This window comes from Antechinus flavipes, chromosome 2, assembly GCF_016432865.1.
Source record: "Antechinus flavipes isolate AdamAnt ecotype Samford, QLD, Australia chromosome 2, AdamAnt_v2, whole genome shotgun sequence".
Lineage (NCBI taxonomy): Eukaryota > Metazoa > Chordata > Mammalia > Dasyuromorphia > Dasyuridae > Antechinus > Antechinus flavipes.
The window spans coordinates 611665348-611693185 of record NC_067399.1 but is presented as its reverse complement, the minus strand read 5'-3'; the positions used below and the strand labels follow the sequence as shown (position 1 = coordinate 611693185).

The window sequence follows — 27838 nt, the reverse complement described above, 5'->3', positions numbered from 1 at the left end:
ACATGTATGTATATGTCTATGTATGTATATTGTGTGCATCTCCAGTCATCTTGATCTATATCTGGCCACTGGACCAAGTGGCTCTAGAGAGGAAAGTGAGGTAGGTGACCTTGCATAGTCCTCCCTCACTGAAATCCAATTTACTTGCAGGTTATGGCATTAACAACTACGATGTCCTGGTCCTTTTAGAGCATGAAGGATAAAAAACTATATATATATATATATATATATATATATATATATATATATATGTATATGTATATGTATATGTATATGTATATGTATATATATTTATATCCTAAAAAAAGGCAAATGCATTTTGCATATACTCTCACAAGATGAAACAGCCTACTCAGTGTATAACAAAGAGTCAGTTATTGATTCCCTTCTCTGTGCCTAGTACCGTATATAGTCCTTACCCAAGTGGCTTACATTCTACTTAAAGAGAAGATAACGTTAACTAGCACTTATGTAGTGCTAGAAGGCTGACAAAGTGCTTTAATTATGTCATCTCCTTTGATCTTTACAATGACCAAGGGAGGTAGGTGCTATTATTCTCTCCCTTTTACAGAAGAACAAACAAGAGATTGAGATATCAAAGAACTTGACTAGGGGAACAAAGCTACATTAAGTGTCTGGTGCAGGATTTGACCAGATCTTCCTGACTCCAAGTCTGTTACTTTACTACTGTACCATTCATCTGCTCAGGAAATGAGACTGAAATACTTGAAAGGAAGCAAAATAAATTGAGCATATAGTTAAATGTTATATTGTGTAGTACAGACCATAAGTGCTAAAGAAATAAGTGCTAAACGTGGCATCTGAATGGATCTTTAAGGATGGGTAGTATTTCAACAAGAGAAAATGAGAAACAGGAGGAAATACTCTGAGCCTAGGAATAATTGGCAGGAATGAAAGCATTGGGGCAAGAAGCCTGGGAGGAGTCTGCTTGTCATCTATTTTTACTAAAGCCGAGGGGAGCAGGTGGAAATCAGGCTGGAAGAGTCCATTTGGTCCAACTCCTGGAAGACTTTGGATGCAGGGGAGAGAATGGCAGGAGAATAAGAAGGAGCCAGGACCACTGCTAGGGGTCCACATTCTTGGAAGGTAGGAAGCAGATCTCGTAACAGGGTGGCACGTGATTAAACCCAGTGTCAACTGGAGTGACATCAATGTCTTTGAGGTCCGTGACGGGCTTCAAGGTAAAATGTTGTAGGATGGTGGTAAAAAAGAGAAACAATTCCATCTGAGCCAAGCCCTCGCCAACACATGCCCGTTTTCCTGGAAGAAATAAGTGGAAATGATAAACATAAGCTTACAAGTCACTTAGGACACCGTTTTGAGGCACTCCATAACTGCTAGAACTATAATTAATATCAATATAGCTCTTTATGGTCTATAAAGTCAAGTATGTGCTTTATCTCATTTAATTCACAAAACAACTCTGCAATGTAGGTGCTGTTATTGTCCCCTTTTTGTAGATGGGAAATGTGAGGCTGGCAGAGGATAATGACTTGCACAGAGTCACAAAGCTAGGAAATGTCTAGGACAGGATTTAAACTCAGGTCTTCCTGACTCCAAATCCAACACGTTAGGTGGCATAGGTACCACTCTAGTAGTATCAGGAAGATATGAGTTTGAATGCTATTTCAGACATTTATTACCTGTGTGACCCTGGGCAGGTCTGCCTCAGTTTCTCCAACTGTATAATGAGAATAATAATAGCATTCAGCTCTCAGGGATAATTGTGAGGATAAAATGAGAGATTTGTAAATCTTAAAGTGCCATATAAATGCTAGTTATTAGTGCTAATTATTGTTACTGATGTTGTTATAGGCTGCATCCCATACCATTGACACTGAAGTGAGGACTGAGCGTATTTCTCCTCTAGTCCAAGGACACTGATTGGTACATCTACTCTTACTCTATTGATCTTGCTTGTAGATAACCAAACCCTTCTATTAACAAAAAATATTGCATCATGTCTCCTTCTGAAACCCCAACCTATGCTCTACTAGAAGGGAAATTCCTTCCAGTTAATTTCCTTAAATTTAGCTCTTGTATGCCAGACTTTATAATCAAAGGAAAGGGTTCCCTGCTCCAAGGCAAGCTGCTACTGCAGCTCCCCAAACTAGACCATGTCTGCTGTTTGTGCCTTTAGTGGAGAAAGATTTTAAGAATTATGGTTAGTCCTCCTTTGGTCATCTCAAGTCACACTTTGGAGCAGGCAACGCAGTCTTGGGATCTGCTTTTTTTCTTTTTTAAATTTAGTATTATATTCTTCCCCAAACTTACATGTAAAAACAATTTTAACATTTGTTTTTAAAACTTTTAATTCTCTCTCTTCCTCCCTCCTTACTTCACCTCATTGAGAAGGTAATCAATTCGATATCAGTTATACATGTATAGTCATGCAAAATGTTTCCATAAAAATCACACTGAAAGAAAACATAGACACTCACCCTCCCAAAAAAACCTCAAGAAAATTAAAAATTTAAAATGTGCTTCAATCTGTATTGACACCATCAGTTCTTTCTCTGAGGATGCATAACATTTTTCATCATAAGTCTTCCAGAGAGTTGTTTTGAATTATTATACTGCTGATAATAGCTAAGTAATAATAGTTGCCCATCTTACAATAGTGCTGTTATTTTGTACACAGAACATTTCACTTTGCATCAACAAATGAAAGTTTTTACAGGTTTTTCTGAGAGCATCCTGCTCATAATTTCTTAGGGAAAATAGTATTCCATTATAATCACATACCAGATTTTGTTTAGCCATTCCCCAATTGATGGGCATCCCCTCAATTTCCTTTTCTTTGTTCCCAGAAAAGAGCTACTATACATAATTTTTTGTCCATATATACTGGGACTAACTTCTTTCTTCCTGCTTAGTGCCTTTCCAGTTCTCTGCTCCTTATCACACTTCCACCTTTTTGGTCCCAGTAGGAAATTGTCCTTAAAAATACAGATTAGGGTTAGGCAGCTGCCTCTTAAGCTCCATCTATCAGATTTCAGTTCAAGTCCTGGACTCTCAGTCACATGCAAATTTTCCATTTTCCCCTCTTCCCAATAGAGGAACCTCCCCAACTAGCTGCTTCTAAAAAGTGAATGCAGATATACCTAAAGGGCTATCAAACTGTACATACCCTTTGATCCAACAGTACTGAGTCTGTATCCCAAAGAGATCATAAAAGAGGGAGAAAGACCTACATGTGCAAAAATGTTTGTGGCAGCCCTTTGTGTAGTGGCAAGGAACTGGAAACTGAGTGGATGCCCTTCAATTAGAGAACGGCTGAATAAATTATGGAATATGAATATAATGGAATATTATTGTTCCATAAGAAATGATGAGCAGATTGATTTCAGAAAAGCCTGGAAAGACATACATGAATTGATGCTAAGTGAAGTGAGCAGAACCAAGAAAACATTGTACAAAGGAACAAGAAGATTATATGATGATCAACTGTGAAGAACTTGGCTCTTTTCAATAACGAGGTGATTCAAGGCAATTTCCAAAGATTTGAGATGGGAAATGTCATTTGCATCCAGAGAGTGAACTATGAAGATTGAATGTGGATTAAAGTATAATATTGTTATCGTTTTGTTACTGTTGTTTGTTTGTTTACTTTCTTTTCCTTTTTCATGTTTTTTCCCCTTTTGATCTGATCTTTTCTTGTGCAAATATGGAAACATATTTAGGAGAATGGCACACATTTAATCTTTATCAGATTGCTTGTTGTCTTTGGGGAGAAGGGAGGAGAGGGAGAAAAATTTGGAACACAAGATTTTGCAAAGGTGAATATTGAAAACTATCTTTGCATGTATTTGGAAAAATAAAATACTATTTAAAAAAAATTTAAGTGAATGCAAAACTGAAACTGAATATTGCCTCCCTTCAATTCTAATTTTATATTTACTTCATATTTGATTTCCAATTGATAAAATTTTGCCATTTGTGTTTTTAATAATAACAATAGATAATTTATATAGTACTTTTTATATGCAAGGTACTGTGATAAGCACTTTACAATTATTATCTCCTTTGATCCTCCTCACAAGTTTGAGAAGCAGATGCTGTTATTCTCTCTCTTTTATGGATGAAAAAACTGAAGCAAACAGAGATGGAGTGACTGGCAAGAAAACAGGGTGAAACAGAATCCAACAGCAAGTAAACAACTCTGATCAAATTTGAACTCATATCTTCTTCCTGAACCCAGGAAGAAAACTTGGGTTTTCCATCCACTGGGCAACTTTGCTACAGTAAGATTTCAACAAAATTATCCTTTCACTTCTCTTCCACAAAATAGAGAGGATATCAGTGTCCTTCCTGGTGGGCTTGGCCCTGGCTACAATAACTCTCACTGAATCAAAGGGAATAGCTGATAGCTCATGACTGGGAGCTGGGGAGATCATAGAGCTACTCTTCCTTGCTGATAGTTGCTATCAATGGATTCATCCAAGAATGGGAACTCAAAGGACAAGAATAAGGTCTAGAACTTGTTTTCTGTTCCAACAAAGGATGAAAAACACTTTGGTATCCAGGAAGAAGGCTCCTCAAAGGGCCTCTGGATATTCCAAAGAACAATTGGGTACAACATTGGACAAGATCAGAATCTTAGTGGCAGAGGCACAAAAAAGGTAGCAACGTGGTAGTGAGGACTTCTAGAATGCCCTCAGTCTCATCTATCAGAGTCAAAAATCATTGTATCACAAGAGTCACTGTGATGTTCTAAGGACTGTAAGAAAGGACTATGGGTGAATAGTGTCTGATGGCATCTGAGCAATGGGCCATTGAGATAATCTCGCCATCTTGCTCTGTTTGCTGAGGTATCATGAGGCACTCCATGGGCAAAAATGCTTAGAAAACTGTGTCTGAGAGAAGAAGCTCCTGGCTAAGAAATCCCCATGGGACAGTTTTTAGTCCTTTGGAGACATTAGTGATGGATTTGAAGGGAAGACTGGTCTTACATCTTCCTAGAAAAACTGAAGCAATTGCCAAAGCCTCATTAATTTTGTTTAGCACTGAGCAAACATTCCTGAAAATAAATTCCTGTATCTGACATCACTTCCAATGGTGGCCTACAACCCAAACAAGAGAGGAAGGACATGAATTATCCTCATCTCATGACTAAGATTTAGTAGTAAAAGAGAGCTTGGGGCTCATCTGGCTGACCCCTCATTTGATATCTCAGGAAATCAAAGTTGAGAGATGTCAAGGAATTTGCTCAAAGTCAGACAAGTTGTAAATTGGATATACAGAGACAGAGATTTGGGAAATTTTACCTTACCTGTTGAAAAGGGTACAAAATAATTGCTTTTCTTAAAGTTGCCAGTTTCATCCAGGAAATGGTGTGGGTCAAATTGATCCGGATTGGGGAACTCTTCATTGTCATAGAGAACAGAAGTCAGCAATGGTATTATGGTGGTGCCCTGAAATAAACAGAGAAAAAAAACCATAATTTGAATGATAAAAGATGTCCTGGAATGTTAGAGTTTAAAAGAACCTTACAAATCATCTAGTTCAATCTTCCCCTCTCCATTCCCCTCTGCTACATTTACAAACAAGGGAACTAGGGGCCAACATTGGTTGAGGCTGAGACCAGGACCCTGATAGCCTGACTCCCATATTCAAAGTACCCTAAAATCAGTTTGCAGAGAGGGCCCTTATAGAGCAAAAGCAGGACCAATAGGTGAGTTACAAGGAGGAAGAATTCAATTAAAAAACATTTATTAAGTGCCTACAATCTACCAGGCATTGTAGTGTAAGGAGAATTTTGATAATTAAACCTATCAGAAATGCAATGGGCTGCCTGCTCTCAGTGGATATGTTTAAGCAGAGGCTAGAGGAACTTTTGTCTGGAGCACATCTTTAGAAAGCCTCTGTACTATAATCGTATGAGTGTGTAAAAGTCCCTTTTAGGAGAAGGAGTGTAGAACTTTAGTTAGAAATCATTTCACTGGGGACAATGGAAGATGGCAATAGTGGCATACTAGACATGTCAATCAAGGGTTGAGATGTACCAGGTGGGGGACAATCCAGCTCTTATCCCAAAAATGGTTGAGGGAAAAGGTAGCATGTCAGAGAAAGGGATTGTAGAGGTGGTTGCTGCTGAGACATCAGACAACTGCCATGAAAGGCAAGACTGGGTTCTTTCACAGAGGAAAGGTTACCCTTCTCCCATTCTAGGGGAAAGCCCCATTCATTTGATGCTAGTTATGTCCCTTCTTTTATTCTTCTTAGCAAATGAGACACTGCCTACCTTGGGGATGAGGTATTGTCTGAACTGAATGTCTTGTGTTACTGCATGAGGCAGGCTGGCAGGAACAAGGTCAATGTATCTCTGTATTTCATGGATCACAGCATTGGTATAAGGCATATTGTTTCTGTCTTTCATGCAGGGACTTTGGTTTGGGCCAATCACTCGGTCGATTTCTTCCTGGATTTTTTCTGTCACAATAGAAATAAGAATTCATGTAAAAAGTGGGAAAAAAGACACATCTCCCTCAGTCTCTCTGATCTCTCACATAGAATTAAATAAGAAATGAAATGTTACTGAATTTATCCCTTAATAATAAAATTAAGAGTTACATTTCAGTCTTTTTGGTCAGCCAAGGATCTATGGGAAGCACTTAAATCCCCTGCCCCTCAGAGCTCAGGCTTAAATTGTCCTTACATAAAATACAGGATAAGCAGCACTGGGGAAGGAAATAATAGGGCCAAATTCAATGGATTCAAGTCGTTTTTCCCCACAGATGAGTAATTGAGAATTCAGATGTTCCAGTTCTTTCTAAACCATGATGACCGAGAGTTCTGTGTGGAGGAGGAAAGGATAAACCCAGCCAAAGTAAACCTGGGATTTCTTGCTTTGATAATCTTTCTTCTCTCACTTAAAAAAGAACACAAGAGCTACCAAGTTTCATGGATATCTTTGTTTTAACATTACAGTCATTTTTAAATATATTGCCACACTATCACTAGGGAGTTTTGCTCTGAAATATGGAACAGTTTAAGCCAAACCAAATGCAACATTTCAAACTCAGTGAAAGTAATGTACATTTCTTTATTACTTCTCCAGGATTGGAATTGGTTATTACAATTCCACCGTATTTCGCTTCATTTCAGTGTTCTTTTTTACTTCTTTTATTGTATACCTGTAGAAATACGTGTTTTGACCTATCAATAAAATACATAATATACATAAAGAAGTAAAGGAATACCTAAAAAATAAAGAAAAATTCAGTGTTCTTGGATGTCAGCACAATATAATAAAAATCAATATTCCCTAATTCCCTCATTCTGCTTTTTAAAATAAAATAATTTTTTAAAAAAATAAAAATTAAAGTGTCCCTAAATTAATTCATAGATTGAATGCACTGGTAATAAAAATACCAATGGATTTCTTTGTAGAACTGGACAAATCATAATGAAATTTTAGTGAAAAACAAATGAACAGGAATACCAAGTTTTAATGAGAAAAAAAGCGGACAAAGAGAATTGCCTTTACTGATTTTAAAGCAAATAAATGAGTTCTAATTAAAACTATGTGCTGCTAGACAAAAAGAGAGAAAAATACAGTAGCAGAAGAGAATAGAAATCTCAGAAATAGAACCAAGTCATAATCAAGCCCAGCAATTCAAATCTATAGGCAATAAATCTTGGGGAAGTGATTCATTATTTAATAAATGTTGAGAAACCAATTAGCAATATGTTGAAAAATAAATTTGGATCCTTACCCCATTACATTATAGAAAAACAAATTACTTCTGGATCAAAAAGTTAAAGATAAGAAAATGGAATGGAATGGAATATCTCAATTTTGGAGAGTAAATACATTTTAACTATTAAATAGAAGAAATTATTCATGTCAAAGTAGATTTGTCACAGGCCAGCTAGATGGTGCAGTGGATAGAGCACCAGCCCTGAAGTCAGGAGGACATGAAATCTGACCTCAGATACCTAACACTTCCTAGCTGTGTGACTCTGGGCAAGCCACTTAACCCCAATTACCTCAGCAAAAAAAAAAAAAAAAAAAAGTAGATTTGTCTAACCAAAATTTAAAAGTTCTACAGAGCAACAATCAAGGTAAAAAAAGCTTAAATTGAGAAAATATTTATAGCAAATAACTGATAAAATTTAACATCTAAACTTTATAAGAAACTGATACAAATATTTCCAATGTCACAGTGTTTGTCAAGTCTTCCTAACTCCAGGCCTAGTGCTCTACAAATATTTCAAAAAGAAAAGAATACTCAGTTTACAAGAGAATTAGTCACCTGAAATTTTAAGCCTCATTAATAATCATAGGAATGCAAATTTAAAGTAATTTGAGATAATATCTATAAAATTGGCAAAAATATTAGTGAAAAACTGGACTAATGAGCTTATAGAACAATAAGAATACTCACACTGTGAATAGAATTGCAAATAGATTTTTAAAACCTTTTAGGAAGCCAATTTGGCAGAGTATAAAAAGAAAAAACTCACAAATTTTGAATATTTGGAATATAATCTAAAATATTTTCATGAAGAAAATAATAAAATGCATTCCGAAATATATGTGGCAACATTAATTATAATTTTAAAGAAACTAAAACAACCTCAATGTCTAATAGTTGGTGAATAATCTACAATGATCGTTCACTTAGTTCTTTCCTCTTTTAAAAGAGAAAATTGAAATTCCTAGTCTAAATCTTCGGACCTAAGAACATATTTAAATGTTCCTTCAGTGCCTCTCCATTACCTAGATGATAAAGTCCAAATGTCTAAGTATGGCATTCAAAGCTTTCCAAAAATCTGATTATAACTTTCCTTTCTAAGCTTTTTTAAACTACTCTCTTTCACATAAGTTCCACCCAACCCAATACAGGGAAAGTAACTAGTCTAGAGTTCCAAGAATAATTAGTAATAGATTTGAGATTATAATCCAGGTTATCTGATTCCTAGTGTTTGACCCATCACATCTTTGTTAAACATTTATTTTAGAACAGCCAGCAAAAGAGAACATTGAATAGCTGTCTCATCTTCCTATTTAAATTCACGAAACAAAGATAAAGCAAAAATATTTCAACTTATTATCATTTCCCATCAAGTATCAATATCGTTAGGGGCATTTCTGATCTAGGTTGGATGAATACTAATATTCTTCATACATTTTGATATTACCTCAGTTTTTATCTCCCCATTGATCTTTCTTAAAGCAGTACACTTTAATGAATAGGACTTTTTTAAACTTAGATTTTAAGAATTATTTAACATCTAATTGAATATTTTTTATCAATGACTTAGATGTAGACACAGATCTCTAAATCAGAGAGTCTCACATTTGGAGAAGCTAGTCTAATTACATTCATTGACCTAACCAGGATACTTCTCTAAAATACCTCTAATAATGTGATCGTCAGATTTTTCTTTTTTTTAAAAAAAAGTTTTGACATGTTTTCACCTTTTTTCTCTCATTTTTTTCCTTTTTAAACTGATTTTTCTGTATTTTTTAAAGAAGATATTTTTAGAAGAATGTTTAACCTATATTGGATGGCTTGCTGTCTAAAGGGGAAGGAAGGGAAGGAGGGAGAAAAATATATAACGCACAGTTTTGCAAGGGTGAACATTGAAAACTATTTTTGCATGTATTTTGAAAAATGAAAAGCTATTATTAAAATAAATAGAAAGTTTTGATATCTTTTGTTTTCACACTGTAGTAATTTTGAAACCTCTCCCCCACATTCCAAAACTGTGAATTGAATCCTGCTTTGTTTGTTCTGAATGCCAAATGAATCTGCTGGGGAGCAATGGGTCTGGAGTCAGACTGGATCTCAACCCAGTGTTAGATAATTAATTGACTTAAATGCTTTTTGTCTCAGTTTCCTCATCTGTAAAATGGGAATAATAATAGCACCTACCTCCCAGGATTTTTGTGAAGATCATATGAAATAATAATCACCAATACCCTCATGGTGTACCTGATACACAGTAAGCACTATATAAATGTTTTATTGTTGTTGTTGTTAGCCTTACTTTGTAGCTTAAGAGCAAAATAGATTTAAGGAAGCTTCCTTATCACTTTGTAGAACTTGAGGTCTAAACCCCAGATTTTTCTTAAATTATGATCTATTGATCAAATTCGCAATGGCCAGATTTACAGTAACTTTTCATCAAAAAAGAGAGCATTTTGTGAAATCACTCAACATGACTGTGGGTGTCCAAAAGGTTTAGCTTAATTTTAGGCTATCAGTTCTGAATTTGAAAAAAGGATGGTTTTAGCTCTTTCCTGTCCTGATTGAGCCCAAATTGTGTCAACAGTGTTGTAGGAGGATGTTGATAAGCTGAAATCAATGGGTAATAACTTGGTTCTAATTGTCTGATGAATGTTTGTGGTATTGGCAACTTCTTGTTCCAGCCATTTGAGAACTAGTTCTGTGACGCTATCCAAGGTGTTAGACAAAAAGCACAGAATACAGAATGATGAACAAGACTAGGAAGGACTAGGAATGGTTGCCTAGAGAAGGGAGGACCAAGAGGAAACAGAAAAGCTCTTTTCCAGAATGTGAAGGGCCATTCTATCAAGGAAGGATTCGATTTGCTCAATATAGCTCCAGAAGACAGAACTAGGAAAAGAGGATTTGCAAAGAGGTAGATTTTGGTTAAATATAAAGAAAAAAACTGTCCAACAACTAGAATCATACAAAAAGAGAAAAGAGTGCCTCGAAAAGTAGTGAGTTCCCCTTATCGGACCTCTTAAAGTTGGAGGATCATACGCTGGTGATACCACAGATTCGGTTGCACAATTTTGCACTTTATAGTTCACAAAGTGCTGGGAGGGATAAAAAAATAATGAACATGAAGACACAATAACAAATATTAATTAGAAATAAAATTAAACTAACTAAAATAAACTAATATTAAAAGAAAATTAAATACAAACAGAAACTTTTCCAAGCAGTGTTTCAGCAGGGTTGGTCATGAACCTCTTTTTTCCTCACTTTTATTCTGCATAATATCTGTCCACTTACTTGTTATGTGAGGGTGCTTCAGTAGAAGCAGGAGGCCATATCTCAGAGTGGTGCTGGTGGTCTCTGTCCCGGCTCCAAAGAGATCAAGAGTGGTATAGACTAAATTTTCAATAGTAAACTCAGATTGTGGGTTTTGCTTTTCCTAGAAAAATTTGACACAATTAGTTGATAAATATATTAACTGGATTAGAGCTGAACTATGTAATCCAGAATGGAGTGGGGAAATGGGCAAATATCTCATGAATTTGGCTAATCCAGATATTACACTCTTCCCTTATTCCCCCAAATATTTACCTCCAAATGTGGTAAATAGTATTAAGCAACTTTTTAAATTTGGAATAAAAGAATAATATTTATTTAGTGCTATATACAAAATACTATCAAATACTTCATTTTACCTGCTCCCCATTAGGCAGCATATTATAATGGATAGAGAGCTGATTTTAGTCAGGAAAAACTGAAACTGACCTCAGATTCATTCTATCTATGGTGTCCTTGGAAAATTATCTCACCTTCCAGGGCATAAGGGAGCTTTTTAAGTCAGCAGTGCTCAGAAGAGGCCAATGATAGGAAAGAGACTGATGCTAGCTGTTGAGGGCACCTGGATGCTACAGTGTACAGGTCTGAAATCAGGAAGACTTTATTTGGCGTTAGACTTTCTAGCTGTGTGATCATGGGCAATATCTGGGTGATCATGGGCAAGTCACTCAGTTTTCTTACATGTGAAATGAGGATATAATAGCACCTGCTTCCAAGGCTGTGATAAGGATCAAATGAGATAATAATTATAAAATGCCTGGCACATAGTCAGCACTATATAAAAGTTATTATTATTTATTATCCTTTGCTTGGACTTATCCTTAGCCAAAAAGTCTCTTTTGCCTGTAACATTATTTTAAGGTTGTGTGTGTGTGTGTGTGTGTGTGTGTGTGTGTAAGGGGCTTCAAACCTTCTTTTAATCCACCCTCTAAAAGTATATATAAAGTCCCAGGACCTCGCCTTTGGTTTTTAGAGAGTGATCAAGATAGCGAGGTTTACAACAATATAGTATATATATACTACTATGCCCTCATCCAGCCATCTGACACAGTGGAAGGTAAGATTCAGATTTTAAAATGTTTTTTGTTTTAAGAATTTTATTTGCTATAAAGTATTTATGACATTGTAGTTTTCATGTGTTATGAAAAACAAATATTATTTGCAGTTAGGGAGTGTTTTTGTATGTCTGTGTGTTAGCACAAAAGGTCACAGAATTCTAGGAATTACTAGGGAGAAAAAATTTTATTACAATTTTATTGTGTGTGCTGAATTTTATGGGTTATTTCATGGTTACTGTGTTAGGAAAAGTGCATATAAGATGACAGGAAAAAATAATGATGAATGTTGGAGGGGATGCGGGAAAATGGGGACACTGATGCACTGTTGTTGGTGGAGTTGTGAACGAATCCGGCCATTCTGGAGAGCAATCTGGAATTATGCCCAAAAAGTTATCAAACTGTGCATACCCTTTGATCCAGCAATGTTTCTATTGGGCTTATACCCCAAAGAGATACTAAAGAAGGGAAAGGGACCTGTATGTGCCAAATGTTTGTAGCAGCCCTGTTTGTAGTGGCTAGAAACTGGAAAATGAATGAATGCCCATCAATTGGAGAATGGCTGGGTAAATTGTGATATATGAATGTTATGGAATATTATTGCTCTGTAAGGAATGACCAGCAGGATGAATGCAGAGAGGCTTGGAGAGACCTACATGGACTGATGCTAAGTGAGATGAGCAGAACCAGGAGATCATTATACACTTCAACAACGATATTGTATGAGGATGTATTCTGATGGAAGTGGATTTCTATGACAAAGAGACCTAACTGAGTTTCAATGGATAAATGATGGGCAGAAACAGCTACACCCAAAGAAGGAACACTGGGAAATGAATGTGAACTATTTGCATTTTTGATTTTCTTCCCGAGTTATTTTTACCTTCTGAATCCAATTCTCCCTGTGCAGCGGGAGAACTGTTCGGTTCTGCAAATATGTATTGTATCTAGGATATACTGCAACATATTTAACATATATAGGACTGCTTGCCATCTTGGGGGGGGGGGGGGTGGAGGGAGTGAGGGGAAAAAAACGAAACATAAGCGAATGCAAGGGACAATGTTGTAAAAAAATTATCCTGGCATGGATTCTGTCAATACAAAGTTATTATTAAATAAAATAAAATTTAAAAAAAAAAAAAGGAAAAGTGCATATTATCAGAATTAATGTTTGTAGCAGCAAGAATTATATACAGAAAAATACTTTCAACAATCCTTAGCAAAAGATTACAATTTTTAGTAGTTGTGGGAACTTCAGCCTCTATTTTCTATAGATTCAATATAAAAATAATCATGTTTTTTACTTTTGCATCATTTTCTAGGAACATTACCCCATAAAAGTCAAGAAATGAATATAAATACAATTATAAATAGATAGATTATTGCTTGTGATCATTCACGTTCAACTCTTGTGGCCCCATTTGGGGTTTTCTGACAAAAACACTACAACAGTTGGTCATTTCCTTCTCTAGCTCAATTTACAGATAAGGCAACTGAGGAATTTGGGGGGAAATGATTTGCCCTCAATGACTTGTCATATAGCTAGTAAGTATTTAAGACCAGATTTAAATTCAAGAAAATGAGTCTTCTTGATTTCCAGGCACAGCATTCAATCCACTGCACCACCTATATGCCCACAGATTATAAATAGCTATGGATATATACACATGTATATATAAATATATAAATACAGATATTTTAATATTCACATGTATGTGTATATATGTATGTATAGGGGTATATTTCCCCTAGGATGTTTCTTGGAAAACAAGTACAAAGTAAACCCTGGCTGCAGAACCTAATTAGCAGCAGTAATTAATTAGAACAAGGTCCCACATGTCATACTTTTTTTCTCTGAGAATAGCTTCCTTAGCAATGGCCTGGTGGGGTCCCTGGGTCTCTGATCACAGGAGCTGGTGTCCTGAAGGCGCTTTCTTCCACCACAAAGAGATATCCATTCCTTCCCCCATAACTGAAGGAATATTTGGTATTGCAATTGGTAGCATGGATTTTTGAGGCAAAAAATGCCCACTTATAGTGCTGGAAAGGTGGGATTCTGACTCCAGATCTATCACAGACTCTGGCATAATCACTAGGACCTTTTTAAGTGAGTTTCCATCTACTCTGCATATATCATGTTTAAAGCTAATTATCAACACATCTCCTCCACTTTAATGTAAACTCCTGGCAATCAAGCACTAATTTTACTTTTCTTTATTACCTCAATGCAGTCAGCATTTTATATAAATACTTGTTGACTGACTGATATATCTTAAGACAGATTATGCCAAGGAGTCTGTGAATTTAAATGGGAAAAAAATGCAGTTTTGTTTTCACTAAACTCTAATGGAAATTTAGTATTCAATTCTTTAAAATATTATTAGAGGGAAGCTAGATGGCACATGGATAGAGCACCAGCCCTGGAGTCAGAAGGACATGAATTCAAATGCAACCTCAGACACTTAACACTTTGTTCGTGTGTGACCCTAGACAAGTCACTTAATCCCAATTGTCTCACAAAAACAAACAAAATAAAATAAGAAAAATAAAACATTATTAGAAGAAGGGGTCACTATACTTCATCAGACTGACAATCCATAGCACAAAAAAGGTTAAGAACCTATGTTCTAGATTTAATAAATATTCATTTACTCTTATTTATGTGTACATCTAAATACCAATGAGAAGAATATTTCAGTCGCTCCCTCTTAAAGCCAGATTACCCACTATAATACTTGCTCTTCCCATCCTACCTCCTCTACTTTCATCAGGAAACAATCAATGAAGTCCCGAGGGTCATTAGCATCCAAGGTTTCCTGATGTTCCTTCACTTTCTCCAAAACAAAGTCATTCATCTTACGAAAGTTTTTGATTAATTTATGATGAATTCCTGGGAGATAATGGACTAAAGATGGGAAAAGATTGTAGATCTAAAAAGGAAAAAGAATCAAACAACATTATTATTTTCTTTTTGGCCTGGATAGACAAGATAAATCCTTACTTTTGGATACAAATAGTATCAAAAGAGAACATTAACTGGGTAAGCAGAAGTCACTGGGAAACAGCAAAACTGTTACTTCCCTTTTCACTTCCCCCAAACTTCTAGAATCATTTTAGATCCCACTCTCTGCCTCCTAGGCCTCCTTAATATTTATTGGAATTACATAGAATTCTTAAATAATAAAATACTTTTATTGGACAAAATATTGGATCTAGAATCAGAAAGAACTGAGTTCTAACATGACCTCAGACATTACCTATGGGACCTAGTCAAGCCACTCACCTTCCGTCATCCTCAGTTTTCTTCTGTAAGGTGGGGATGAGAATACCCTACCTGTATCCATGGGGAGCTGAGAATCCTGATGTTTTCATTTAAAATTTCCATTAAATGCTGAAATTTCTCATCTTGATATTCAATACGTTTCTGGAAAACAACTGAGCAGATGACATTGCAGGGGGCAGACCCAAGGATGGTGGTGGGATCACAAGGCAGACCTAAAGAATGGAAAAGATTGAGAAAGAAGGAAACTTGAGCATTAGTTTGAAATTAATTTTCACCAAAAATACAAGAAAAGCTTGCCACTTGGATATTCTGCTGTGTCCCCCGACAAATCTGGATTACACCTTAGCTAACGCTGTTTAACATTATAAACACTTTGTGTGTTTAACCACCAGCTGGCATTTCTTGCCACTAGCTTGATCCTGTTCATGAAAAGAATCCAGTTCTGTTAAGTCCTACTGGGATACAAAGAAATAATTTTGAAAGTCTGTGCCGTCAAGCTGCTTACAATCTAATATATACATAAGTACATATAAGATATCTATATGTATTACACATATAATGAAAAGTTATCTCAGAAGACAGCTAGGTGATACAAGGCACAGAGTGTCAGGCCTGAAGTTAGGAAGATTTGTCTTCCTAAGTTCAAATTTGGCTTCAGACACTGTGAGACCGTGGGCAAGTCACTTTACCCTATTTGCCTCAGTTTCCTTATCTGCAAAATGAACTGAGAAAGGAAATGGCAAACCACCTCAGTGTCTTTGCCAAGAAAACCCCAAATGGGGTCATGAAGAGTTGGACACAACAAACAAAACTGTAACGACAAAAATCTCAGAGAAGACATTAATATCTTGGGATGGAGAAGGTGGAAAGGCTTCCTAATGAAGGCAACACATGAACTGAATCATGAAGGAACTCAGGGACTCTCTACTAATGGGAAATGAAGAATAGCCCATTTGAAAATATGAGTAGACAGCAGAAGATATGGAGAAGAGGCATGTGCAGGAAAATTGAAAGAAGGAAGTCATAAGGTTATATGTTTGAGCAAAATCACTTTGGCAGCTATGTGTAGGATGCATTGGAATGGGGAGAGATTATTTATTATTTATTGTTATTTAATTATTATAATTTAACTATGGTTAATCAAGATATTATTGCTATAATCCATGAAAAGAAGTGAATAAGAGTCCGAAGTAAGATAATAATAAAATGATATTTTTATAGGAGGAATCAGGAGGACTTGAGTTCAAATCCAGTCTCAGATACTAGATGTGTGATCCTGGGTAAGTCACTTACTCCTTTTTGTTTCATTTCCTCATCTGAAAAATGAATTGGAGAAGGATGTGGCAACCCACGGTTCTAATGGTCTTGTGATGAAGAGAGTCATCCACACCCAGAGAGAGGACTGTGGGAATTGAGTGCAGATCACAACATAGCATTTTCACTCTTTTTGTTGTTGTTTGATTACATTTTGTTTTCTTTCTCATTTTTTTCCTTTTTGATCTGATTTTCTTGTGCAGCACAAAAACTGCAGAAATATGTATAGAAGAATTGCACACATTTAACATTTATTGGATTACTTGCCATCTAAGAAAGGGTATGGGAAGAAGGAGAAAAAATTTGGAAGACAAGGTTTTATAAGGGCCAATACTGAAAAATTATCCATGCATATATTTTGAAAATAAAAAGCTTTGATAAAATAAAAAAGAAATGGCAAACAAATTCGATATTTTTGCTGAGAAAATCTAAATAGGGTTATGGAGAGTATGATCATGATTGAAACAAATCAACAAAATTTAATTTTGTATACTGCATTTTATGGGTTATTTCATAGTTACTGTTTTAGAAAAAATACATACAATCAGAATTAATATTTTATCAAGAATGACATGCAGAAAAGTAGATTTTCAGTGACCTCTCATGAAAGATTATAGTTTTTGGTGATCACAGGAACCTAATCCCGTATTTCAAATAGGTTCAATATATTAATTTTTGCATTTTTTCTTTTTTTACTTTTGCACTGTTTTTTAAGAATATTAACCTCTGCAAAAGTTGAGGATTGCATATACATCTTGGAATCATGTGCCTACATAAGATAACTGAACCCAAGGAGAACTAAGTTATATGCTAAGTAAAAAGTAAAGAAAGAAAAGAGAATGCTAAAGCCAGAACATTAGGTATACCCACAGTTAATGAACTGCTGACAGAGGACTGAGAAGGAATGATCAGAAAAATAGAAGCGGGCAATGGATGAGAAGAGAGAGCCAGAGGCAGAGAAACAGAGAGACAGGAACAGAGATAAACAGAGACAGAGTCATACATAGAGAGACAGGGACAAAGAGAGACAGAGACAGAAACAAATACAGAGACAGAGAGATAGGGGCAGAGGAAGAGACAGAGAGAAAGACAAAAACACAGAGAGAGTCAGTGATAGAGAGAGACAGAGAAAGACAAACAGGAGAGAAGGAGGGAATGAGAGAGGGAGGGAAGAAGGGAGGGAGGAAGAGAAGAAGGGAGAGGGGGTAGCTGGGTGTAAATTACATTAAAAGCTTTGAGCTCAACCTTGATCCATATGAATCATTAGAGAAACAATATTTGCTGTGATTAATCATGAAAAGTAAACAACCATTAACCATTTGTTTTTTTTAACTCTTCCACTAGGCACTTTGCCTCTTCTTGGACTCGTTCCTCAATGCTCCTCTTCCCCATTCCAAAATTCCTCAGGGTCATAAGTGAGAAGCGGCGAATTTGCTTCCATCTCTCTCCATTACTGAAAAGGAGTCCTTTGGGGGAAATAGAGAAAAAAATTTTAAAATTTCCTGAACTGAATTATGAGAGGAAGATAAATGAGAAAGTTAGATTAACTCCAGAAATCATGAATATAAGCTTCTTTAGTTTCAATTGCTTTGCTTGTTCTCAAAGTCCATTCTCACCTCTCAGATGACATGCTCAAGGGCTCATGGCCCCCAGTCTTCTTTCTAGAAGAACTTGATGAGGTTCAGGGAAGAAGTGGCCAATTTGCTTCTTTCTCCTTTATCCATGTTTTCTGCTTCATTCTCTGCATCCCACACTACACTCATCCACCACAATGGTCCCTTGGGAGCCCTATATTCTCAACCTACTTCTGGCAAGAAGAGACCATTAATCAGAAATCCCAAATGGATTCAGATTATCCTTAAAGATCTCAGAACAGATATGGAACACCTTAATCTTATTTCTCTTCTTCTTTATCTTTTGATCCAAAGAACCAAAAGGATTGCCATGCCTTTTGAGGAAGGCTCAGAGTCCTAACCTTCCTAGACTTCATTGGGGATCAAAGAGAAAGAACTTTTTTTATATATATTTTATAGATTACCAGCTTTGTAGCTCAAAGGAATACTTTTCGCATTGTATTCTTGTATTTTTATAAGTAACTTATGATAAACTTGGGGGCAAAAAAAGTAAAAGACATTGGTCAAATTGTCAAAAGATAAGTTCCTGGTAGAACCAGAACACACAGGGTGAATATCCAGCTGGAAGAAACTGATATGGACACATATCTCACCTTCACTGTGTGATTGTATTTCATGGTTCTGTCCTGGGTCCTCTTCCTTTTTTCTCAATCAGTGATCTCATTAGTTCCCAAAGCCTCAACAATCTACGATTTTTATGTAACCGATTTCCAAAGCTACATATCTAGCCTAGAGAGAGTAGGTTCTCTCTCCTGAGCTCCAAACCCACATCAACAAACACTTGCTGGATGACTCTATCTAAAATGTCCCATAAAAATCTGAAATTTAAAATGTTTAAAACAAGATTCAGTATTTTCTTCCACAAATCTATGCCTCCCTTATTTCCACTGGGAGCATCACCATCCTTCTGTGCCATTTTCCTCTTTTTACAATCTTTAAGTCAATCCTTAACTCTTCACTGTCTATTCTTTTGGAAGCTAGGTGACACTATAGATAGAATACTGGACCTAGAATTAAGAGAACTTGAATTCAAATCCAACCTAAGATACTTACTACCTGTGTGGCTGTGATCAAGTCACTTAACCACAATCTGCCTCAGTTTCCTCAACTGTAAAATGAGAATAATGTCACCAACTTTCCAGGATTCTTGGGAAGATCAATTTATGAAATATTTGTCATAATGGCTGGCACAGGGGTGCTAATCAAAGCTTGCTCCCTCTCTATCCACCCCTTCCCCATCTAAACAGTCTAGTCTGTCTATCCTCACAACATATACTGAATCTATCTTCTCTTCACTCACAAAGCCATCACTCTATCAGGACTTCATCACCTCCGATCTAGAGCATTGCATTAAACTCTTAATTGATCTCCCTTCTGATCTGAATTCCACGCAGCTGCCAAAATGATATTCCTGAGGCACAGATATAAGGCATTCCCCTTCTCAGTAAGCTCCAGTAGCTTTCTATCAACTTTGATTGGGACCAGAATTTTTTCTCCTTGGCTTTTAAAGCCATTCATTACCTGCCTTCAACCCATTTTTCCAGGCTTAAAACATATTACTCACTTCCATATACTTTAAGGTCTAACCAAAATGAGCTACTTATTTCTCAAAGATGACATTTTTATCTCCATGGCTTTGCTTAAGTGGTTTTCCATACTTAAAATTCTCTCCTTCTTATCCTCCACATCTTAGAACACTTCCCTTTCTGGGAAACTTACTCTAAATGCCACCTCCTACAAGGTCTTCTCTGATTACCTTAGTAGTTAGTGCTTTCCTCTAAACCCTAAATTACTGTGTACTTATTTTGTATAAATTTTATATTTATTTCTCTATGTACATGCCTCTCTCTCACTTTCACCTTATCTAGTAGGGGAGCTCCTTGAGGAGGACTGGGACTGTTCTATTTTTGTCTTTGTAGCTTTTATACCTGGATACAGCAGACAATTAATCAATATTCATTCAACTGAATTGATATGTAAATTTTCTCCAATTTCTTAGAATCAACATTTCCATATTCCTCATTGTATCTGAATTCTCTGCCTTAGATCACACAGAAACATACCCAATCCCTTGTTAATAGTATCAGATATTGGGAAACTTCCTCTGCCAGCAAATGCATCTCCATGACCAATCAGAGCTTCCTTAATTGCTTCATATCCATGCAACACGATAGCTTGCTTAGAACCCAAATACAGAGTGAATACTGGGCCATAAGCTTTTGCCAGCTGTAGGAGGAAATATAGAGGGCAATGTGAGAAATATAAAAGTAAATGCCTTGGACTGACATTGTTAATCTCATGGAGAAATCTTGAACTCATTAATAACTCCAGCTTGATATTTTGACATTTACATTAAAGAGAATACAAGTAAAACATATGCTTTAGAACGCAAATGGTCAAAAAGCCTAAAACTGTGGAATAGCAGCTAGCAGAATGGCTGGTAAGTGTAGTTTATACCACTAGAGCAGGGTCTTCAACTTCAACTTCAATTCCTAAACTCTGCTGCTTACAATATCCAACTTCCTTTAAAATTCAGTCCATGTATCATGTCCTATGGAAAACCTTTTCTGATCTTCATAGTGAGTAGTATTTTTCCCTCTTTATCAATATATAACATATCTACTTACTTACATCACTCATTTTTTCATTAATATCTAAACTCCTTGAAGACAGAGTTGTTTATGTTTTTCTTTGTATCTGTGGTATCTAGCATAGTACCTGGCACATAATATGTGATTAACAAATGCTTATTGGATTGAATCAAATGGAAACATGTTTTTTTCTTGCTCTGAGAGCACTGAGAGCATTAAGGTTGGGGAAACAGAAGAGTGTTTGTTGGTGGAAAAGCTCAGACCAAGGCTTTTAACAATATTGTTAGAGGAGTGAGTAGGAGAAGAAATGAAGGCAATGAGTGTAGACAACTTTTTCCAGGAGTTTGATTGGGGGGAAAAAGGAGGAAGAAAGATATAGGATGATATCTTGAGAGGATGGTAAATTTTAGTGAAAGTTTCATCCATAGCTTAGAGTATATGCCCAAGACTCTATCCTGCTCCCTCTTATCTTTTCTTTATTTTTTTTTTCATTTTTTCTTGGTGAACTTCTCAGTTTCCAAGGGCTTAAATTAGCATCTCTATGCTAATAACTTCCATATCTATATATCAAGATTTAGTCTCTTTCCAGAGCCCTAGTTATACATTCCCAAGTCTCTATGGGATATTCCAAAATTGATGCTCCAGAGCCATCTGAAATTCAACAACACAGCCATCACCTTATATCAAGTCCTCATTGCTTTTCATTTGTTCTATTACAATGGCCCACTAAGTAATCATTCTGAAACTTGGAGATATCAGGATTTATGATGATGCTCCTTCATATTTCTTTCTTTTTGTTTTGTCAGGCAATCGGGTTTAAATGACTTGCTCAGGATCACACAACTAAGAAGTATTAACTGCCTGAGGCTGGATGTGAACTCAGGTCCTCTTGACTTCAGGACCAGTGTTTTATCCACTGTGCCATCTAGCTGCCCTGATGCTTTTTTCAAATACCCTAATCTCCTAGTTTTTTTTTCCTCATTCTCCTTAGATCCTATGACTTACTCCTCCATTCCACTTCAGCCAAAACAGGGATAGTCATACCCTGGATCTCACCATTCCCCACAAATTGAAATCACTAGCATTCCTCCAACAATAACTTCCTATTGTAACATTTCTCCCCATGTCCTATTCCTCAAAACTTATCTGTTGCATTCATTGTAACATCTAACCCTTATTACTTTCTCAGTCCATTAGCCCTGATCTGAATTTCCTTTGCGATCTCAATTCTATAGTTAACCAGTTCATCTCCATATTGCCCCCCATTCTGGAATTCCAGGCCTTCTGTCCTATTAGCACTCATGATTTACTAAATCCAACATTAGATTACTCCTATAATCTTCCTTTTTTGCTCTTACTTGTATCCTGTTGACTAGAACTGGAGGAAGTCATAAAACTAAAAAGACTTATTTGTAAATTATAAACTTATATCATCTAACTTTAACTGGGCCCCTCACTATAGTAAGGTAATCCTTTTATTCTTCCATAATCGATTCTCCTTCCAACTCCTCACAGAAGCTACGCCAAAACCTTCTCTTTTCTCCTTAAATCTCCTTTTCTTTCTTTCTTTCAGCTAGAGAAAGCAAAGGATTTTGCCTCTTATTTTAACAAGAAAGTTGGTAGACAGATCATTTGCCGTAAGCTACTTCTCTTCAAAATTCAAAACATCACCTCCCAGTCTGAAAATTAGGTGGCTTTCCATCAATTGGAGAATGTCTGGATAAATTGTGGTATATGAATGTTATGGAATATATGGAATTTATATTATGGAATATATGAAATGACCAGCAGGATGAATACAGAGAGGCCTAGAGAGACTTACATGAACTGATGCTTAAGTGACATGAGCAGAACCAGGAGATCATTATACACTTCAACAACAATACTGTATGAGGATGTATGGAAATGGATTTCTTCGACAAAGAGAAGATCTAATTCAGTTCCAAATGATCAATGGTGGACAGAATCAGCTACACCCAGAGAAAGAGCACTGGGAAATGAGTGTGATCTGTTTGCATTTTTTTGTTTTTCTTCCCGGGTTATTTTTACCTTCTGAATCCAATTCTTCCTGTGCAACAAGAGAACTGTTTAGTTCTGCACACATATATTGTATCTAGGATATACTATGACATTTAACATGTATAGGACTGCTTGCCATCTAGAGGAGGAGGTGGAGGGAAGGAAGGGAAAAGTCACAAAAGAAGTGAAAATTAGGTGGCTTTTCTTTTTGTCAAAGTCAAACTCTCTATATGTGCTCTTGATTCCATCCTTCTTTATTTTCTCCAGCAGTTTGCAATCTCAATTGGTCTCTCTTGGCCTTTACTTCTTTCTTCTCCAATTGATCCTCTTCTTAATATTTAAAGTGATTTTACTAAATCACTTATTAGCCCCTTAGTCAATATACTTCAGTGGCTCCTTATTCCCAATGGGATCAAATATAAAGTTATTATTTGACATTTAAAGATCTTCACAACCTAACCTCTTTTGACCTTTTGAGTTTCTTACACTTTACTGCCCTAAATTCACTCTACAATTCATCTACACTGCCCTACCTGCTATTCCTCATAGTCCATTTCCTGACATGATGCATTTGAACCAACTGCTCCCAATTTCCTGGAATGCTCTCCCTTTTTACCTTTGCCTCCTGGCTTCTCTGGCTTCCCTTAAGACTTGTTTCAAATCCCAACTTCTGCAGGAGTTCTTTCCCAGTCCCAGTCTCTCCCTATCAGTCCCAGTCTGAAATTACTTTCCATTGATAATCTCTATATCTATATGTATACATATCTATTCTCTCTCTCTCTCTCTCTCTCTCTCTCTCTCTCTCTCTCTCTCTCTCTCTCTCTCTTTTCTTCTTTCTTTTTTCCTTCCTCCTCTCCCCCTCTCCTTCCCCTGTCTCTCATCACTTCCCGATTTCTCCCATTGAAAAGCCTATTGAAGCTTTTGATCAATTTATTGACTTCTCATCCTAAATAGGTATCCCAGCATCATAGGATCATAGCCAAAAGTATCTTAGAAATCATATAATCCAAGCTTACTTTTAGACATTCAATTCAAATTAACAAATAGTTCTTAAGTTTATATTATGTACCAAATACTGTGCTAGATCTCTGTAGGGAAAGAAAGACTCTGGGAAGAAGCTGATATGTAGAGGACCTGATATCTTGATCATGTCCCTTTCTTGGCTTGTCTTCCCAATAATTGGAATTCCCAATTCAAGTAATTTCCAGTTAGATGAGACTGGGGATTCTCTCATTCAGTTGAGCTGAGATATCTCATTCCCAATGGGATAATTAATTCATTGTCTATTATGTGGTATATTCTCATCTGTGTAACTTCTCAGATTTCTGTTTGCTATTGGATTAGATAAATGGGTTGTTTGTTATTCACTCTCTGTTATGGTCTTTATGTAACTAAAATTTGGTGAAAAGCGAATCAAGTTTTAGGATATAACTTAAAAATATCACATTCTCTGTTAGGAAATGTTAATCAGGAGCACAGCTTAAATCTAAAGTTAGTTTTCCTAGAACAAAAATAATTGAGGGAGTAGATGGATATAACTCTCCCTTAGAAACTGTTCTCTGAAGAAAGCAGAGCTTTTAGCCTTGTGGTACCACTCTCCCTTCCTGGCAGGAATCAAAGTCTCTCTGGGAGAAAGTTAGGTAGAGGTTATCCTATATCTTTCTGTGAGCCACATTTAAACAAATCACAAGGACAAACATAATCTACACCCATATACTTACCAGGCAAAAGGATTTATTGATATTCTTAGTATCTAACTGCAGTATATTTCCAATAATTGGAAAAGGAGTAGGTCCAGGTGGTAACTTTCCTTTTCCATAACCCTTTCTCCATACTGAAATGAGAAGTAGACAGAGTATCACGCCAAGAGCAGTGACTGCAGATGGATCCATGGGAGTTTTTTCTTATTGCTAAGAACTTAGAGAACTAGAGTCCAAAGCTTATGAAAAATACACAGTTGATTAGCAAGCAAACAACTCCTTATTCTCTTGGGCAATTATGATTTTACTTCCAATAGACTTTGACCTGTTGGTAAAGATAAAAAGAGACTCCCTTAATATATTTTGAATTTTCAGTGTAGCATAGCTACATGGTAAAATAACCTGGTAACTGTTTCTAAGAAATAACCATTCATTCCCTGGTCATTTTTGAATGATAACATTATTTATTTGCAAGAAATTATAATTCAAAGAACAAAAGAGTTCTTAAAAAAAAAAAAAACTTCATTGAAATCTTTTGTTTTTATATTTCACCTCTCTTCCCTTCCCAGAGCGCCCCTTAAAAACAAACAAAAAATATAAAAGGGGAAGAAGGGGGGAGTAATTCATTCAACAAAACCAATATATCAACCAAGTTTGTCAGTATATGCAGTGCTCCATATTCAAAGTCTGAATTCTGCAAAGAAGGGAAGGAATTTATTTTTCTTTTCTTTTTTTTAAGTTTTTTTTGCTCTTTTTTGAGACAAATGAGGTTAAGTAACTTGCCCAGGATCACACAGCTAGAAAGTGTTAAGAGTCTGAGGACAGATTTGAAGTCAGGTCCTCCTGACTCCAGGGCCAGTGCTGCATCCAGCTACACTAAGAATTTCTTTTCAGGAGCCAAGGTTGATCTTTATAATTACAGTGTTCAGTTTAGTTTTGTGGTTATTTTCCATTTACATTGCAGTATTCATTATGCATATTGTTTTAATGGATCTGCTTACTTTGCATCAGTTCATGTCACCCCATGTTTTTCTGTATTCTTCATAGTTATCATTTTTAAAGCACATTCATAATCCATTTCACCACATATTACAACTTGTTAGCTATTACCCAATTACTGATATCTACTTTGCCTCTATTTCTTTACTACAACAAAAAGTTCTGCTATAAAGATTTTTATATTGTTGGCATTCTAATAGAAGGGATTCTCAGAACTGTCCCTGATGGCTATGAGCCATTATAAAAGGTGATATTTATTTATTTTTGCTGAAGCAATTGGAGTTAAGTAACTTGCCCAGAATCACACAGCTAGAAAGTGTAAGTGTCTAAGGTCATATTTGAACTCAGTTCCTCCTGGTTTCAGGGCTGGTTCTCCATCCACTGCATCCCCTAGCTGACCCAGTGATACTTATTTCTGATATGTGTTTTAAACATTCTTCTGATCACTTTCTTTTTAAAAATAGATTTTTATTTAAAAATTGGGGAAATTTTTTCATAATCTCTTTGATGGAATATAATTGGGTTGGACTGTTGCTGTGGTGTAGGAAATGATGAGTTGATTGATTTAGGAAAATATGGAGAGATTTGGATCTAGGGGAAAAAGATGCTATCCACCTTCAGAAAAACAGATGACAGATGACATAATATAGTTTCACATATGTGTGTATACATGTATGTTTATTTATGTATGTACATATGTACACAGCTACATATATACATATGTGTCTGTATATATATGTATACACACACATATATCCATGCTTAATTGTAGTCTTCTTGAGGATGGGGGTGGGGGGAGAATAAAGTAAAAAGTACCCAGCTGAGTACAAAAGGAAATCAATAAGAAAGCAAAGTTGAGCAGTTTTGAAAACAATGTGTAATGTTTATTATATAGGTTTTCTTGAAATGGAAATTTAATTTTGTATATTGAATTCTTTCTTATGTAAATAACTGTATACACACGTGTGTACATGACAATATGTTCTCTCATGCTCATGACAATGTTTTTTCTTTTCTCATTTTGTATTGTTTAAAATTTAAAATTTACCAAAAATAGATTTTTGTTAATTTCTTTTGTTTTTATATCACCTGGATTCCTCCTCAGAGAACATTACAATAATAAATTTTAAGAAGGAAAAGTGAGAAAATTCCACAAAACTGATCAATATATGGAAAAAAAACCCTGAAGTTATATGCAAGTTATATGTTTGTTCTTTCCATTTGCAATGAAGGTTCTGTTTAAATGAATACTTTAGCAGGGTTGTGTTTGAGGAATATTGCACACACTGCGATACCTAGGTAGAGAGATGAAATGATCAGTCGCAGTTCAGACAACGTTAATATTCTCTCAGTGTTCTTTTTACGCCATTGGGGAAATAAAAAAGTACTCTGCGACCATAGAAATGGGTTGTTATTAATTGGAGGCTGTTCTCTTTGGAAAGTAACTAGGGATCAGAGGTCGGGAAGTATCTGGGAGGGGTATTAGAAGCCACCACTTACCACTTCCTCTTTCATGGGGACTTGGCCGAAGTCCCAGAGATTAAGTGGACGGATGGAGGTGCAGGTGAAGATCCTCTGACTCCAGATCCCGAGAATTCTCTGTATCACACGAGCCCGCACTCATAGCAAAGGGAAGTTGCAGCTGGGACCCTGGGCATCGACCTGTCAATCTCTTGTTAAGACTCGTTCTCTGTTCTCTCTCCCACTTAGCGCTGGATCCACACCAGCTTCCTACTGTTTCAAATGCTAAAGAGCAACTAATAGAACCTCCTTTTTTCCTGTACCAGACTTCCCCATCTCTTTCGCTCTTTTCGTCTCAGTATTTCCGCTTCCTTCCCAAGCATCCGGATTCCTGAACTTCTCAAAATCTCAACCAATAGGTCCCGATCTTGCCTTTGACCTTCATTCTGGGGCTTCACTGGTTGTCTCTGGAAGTCTGTTACTAAGAGGACAGAACAAAAGAGCACCACAAAGGAAAAAGGGAAGGGCTGGAAGAGGGAAGGGCGGGGTGGTATTAGTTGAAGTCACGCTAGTTCCACACTAGATTGAACAAACTAACTTCTATTTAGGTGGATTTTTAAGTGGAGAAAGCTTGATCTAGTTCATGCTGGTGTTGGGGAAGCAATTCTGGACTCTTATTCATAAATTGCAGATCCTGAAAGGACTTTAAAGACTACTGGTAATGACGT

General features: G+C 36.3%; 1 protein-coding gene across 1 annotated transcript; it reads right to left on the bottom strand.

The window, feature by feature from the left end:
• Positions 1-278: 278 nt before the first annotated feature.
• Positions 279-27507, bottom strand: LOC127551721 (cytochrome P450 2C19-like). Its single transcript, XM_051981692.1, has 10 exons — positions 27150-27507; positions 24672-24975; positions 20404-20566; positions 18023-18172; positions 15444-15604; positions 14863-15039; positions 11016-11157; positions 6266-6453; positions 5294-5435; positions 279-1281 (listed from the first exon to the last, which is right to left on the bottom strand). Exons 2-10 carry the CDS (start codon positions 24840-24842, stop codon positions 1085-1087), a joined length of 1491 nt encoding a protein of 496 aa, XP_051837652.1. The 5' UTR covers positions 24843-24975; positions 27150-27507; the 3' UTR covers positions 279-1084.
• Positions 27508-27838: the final 331 nt, after the last annotated feature.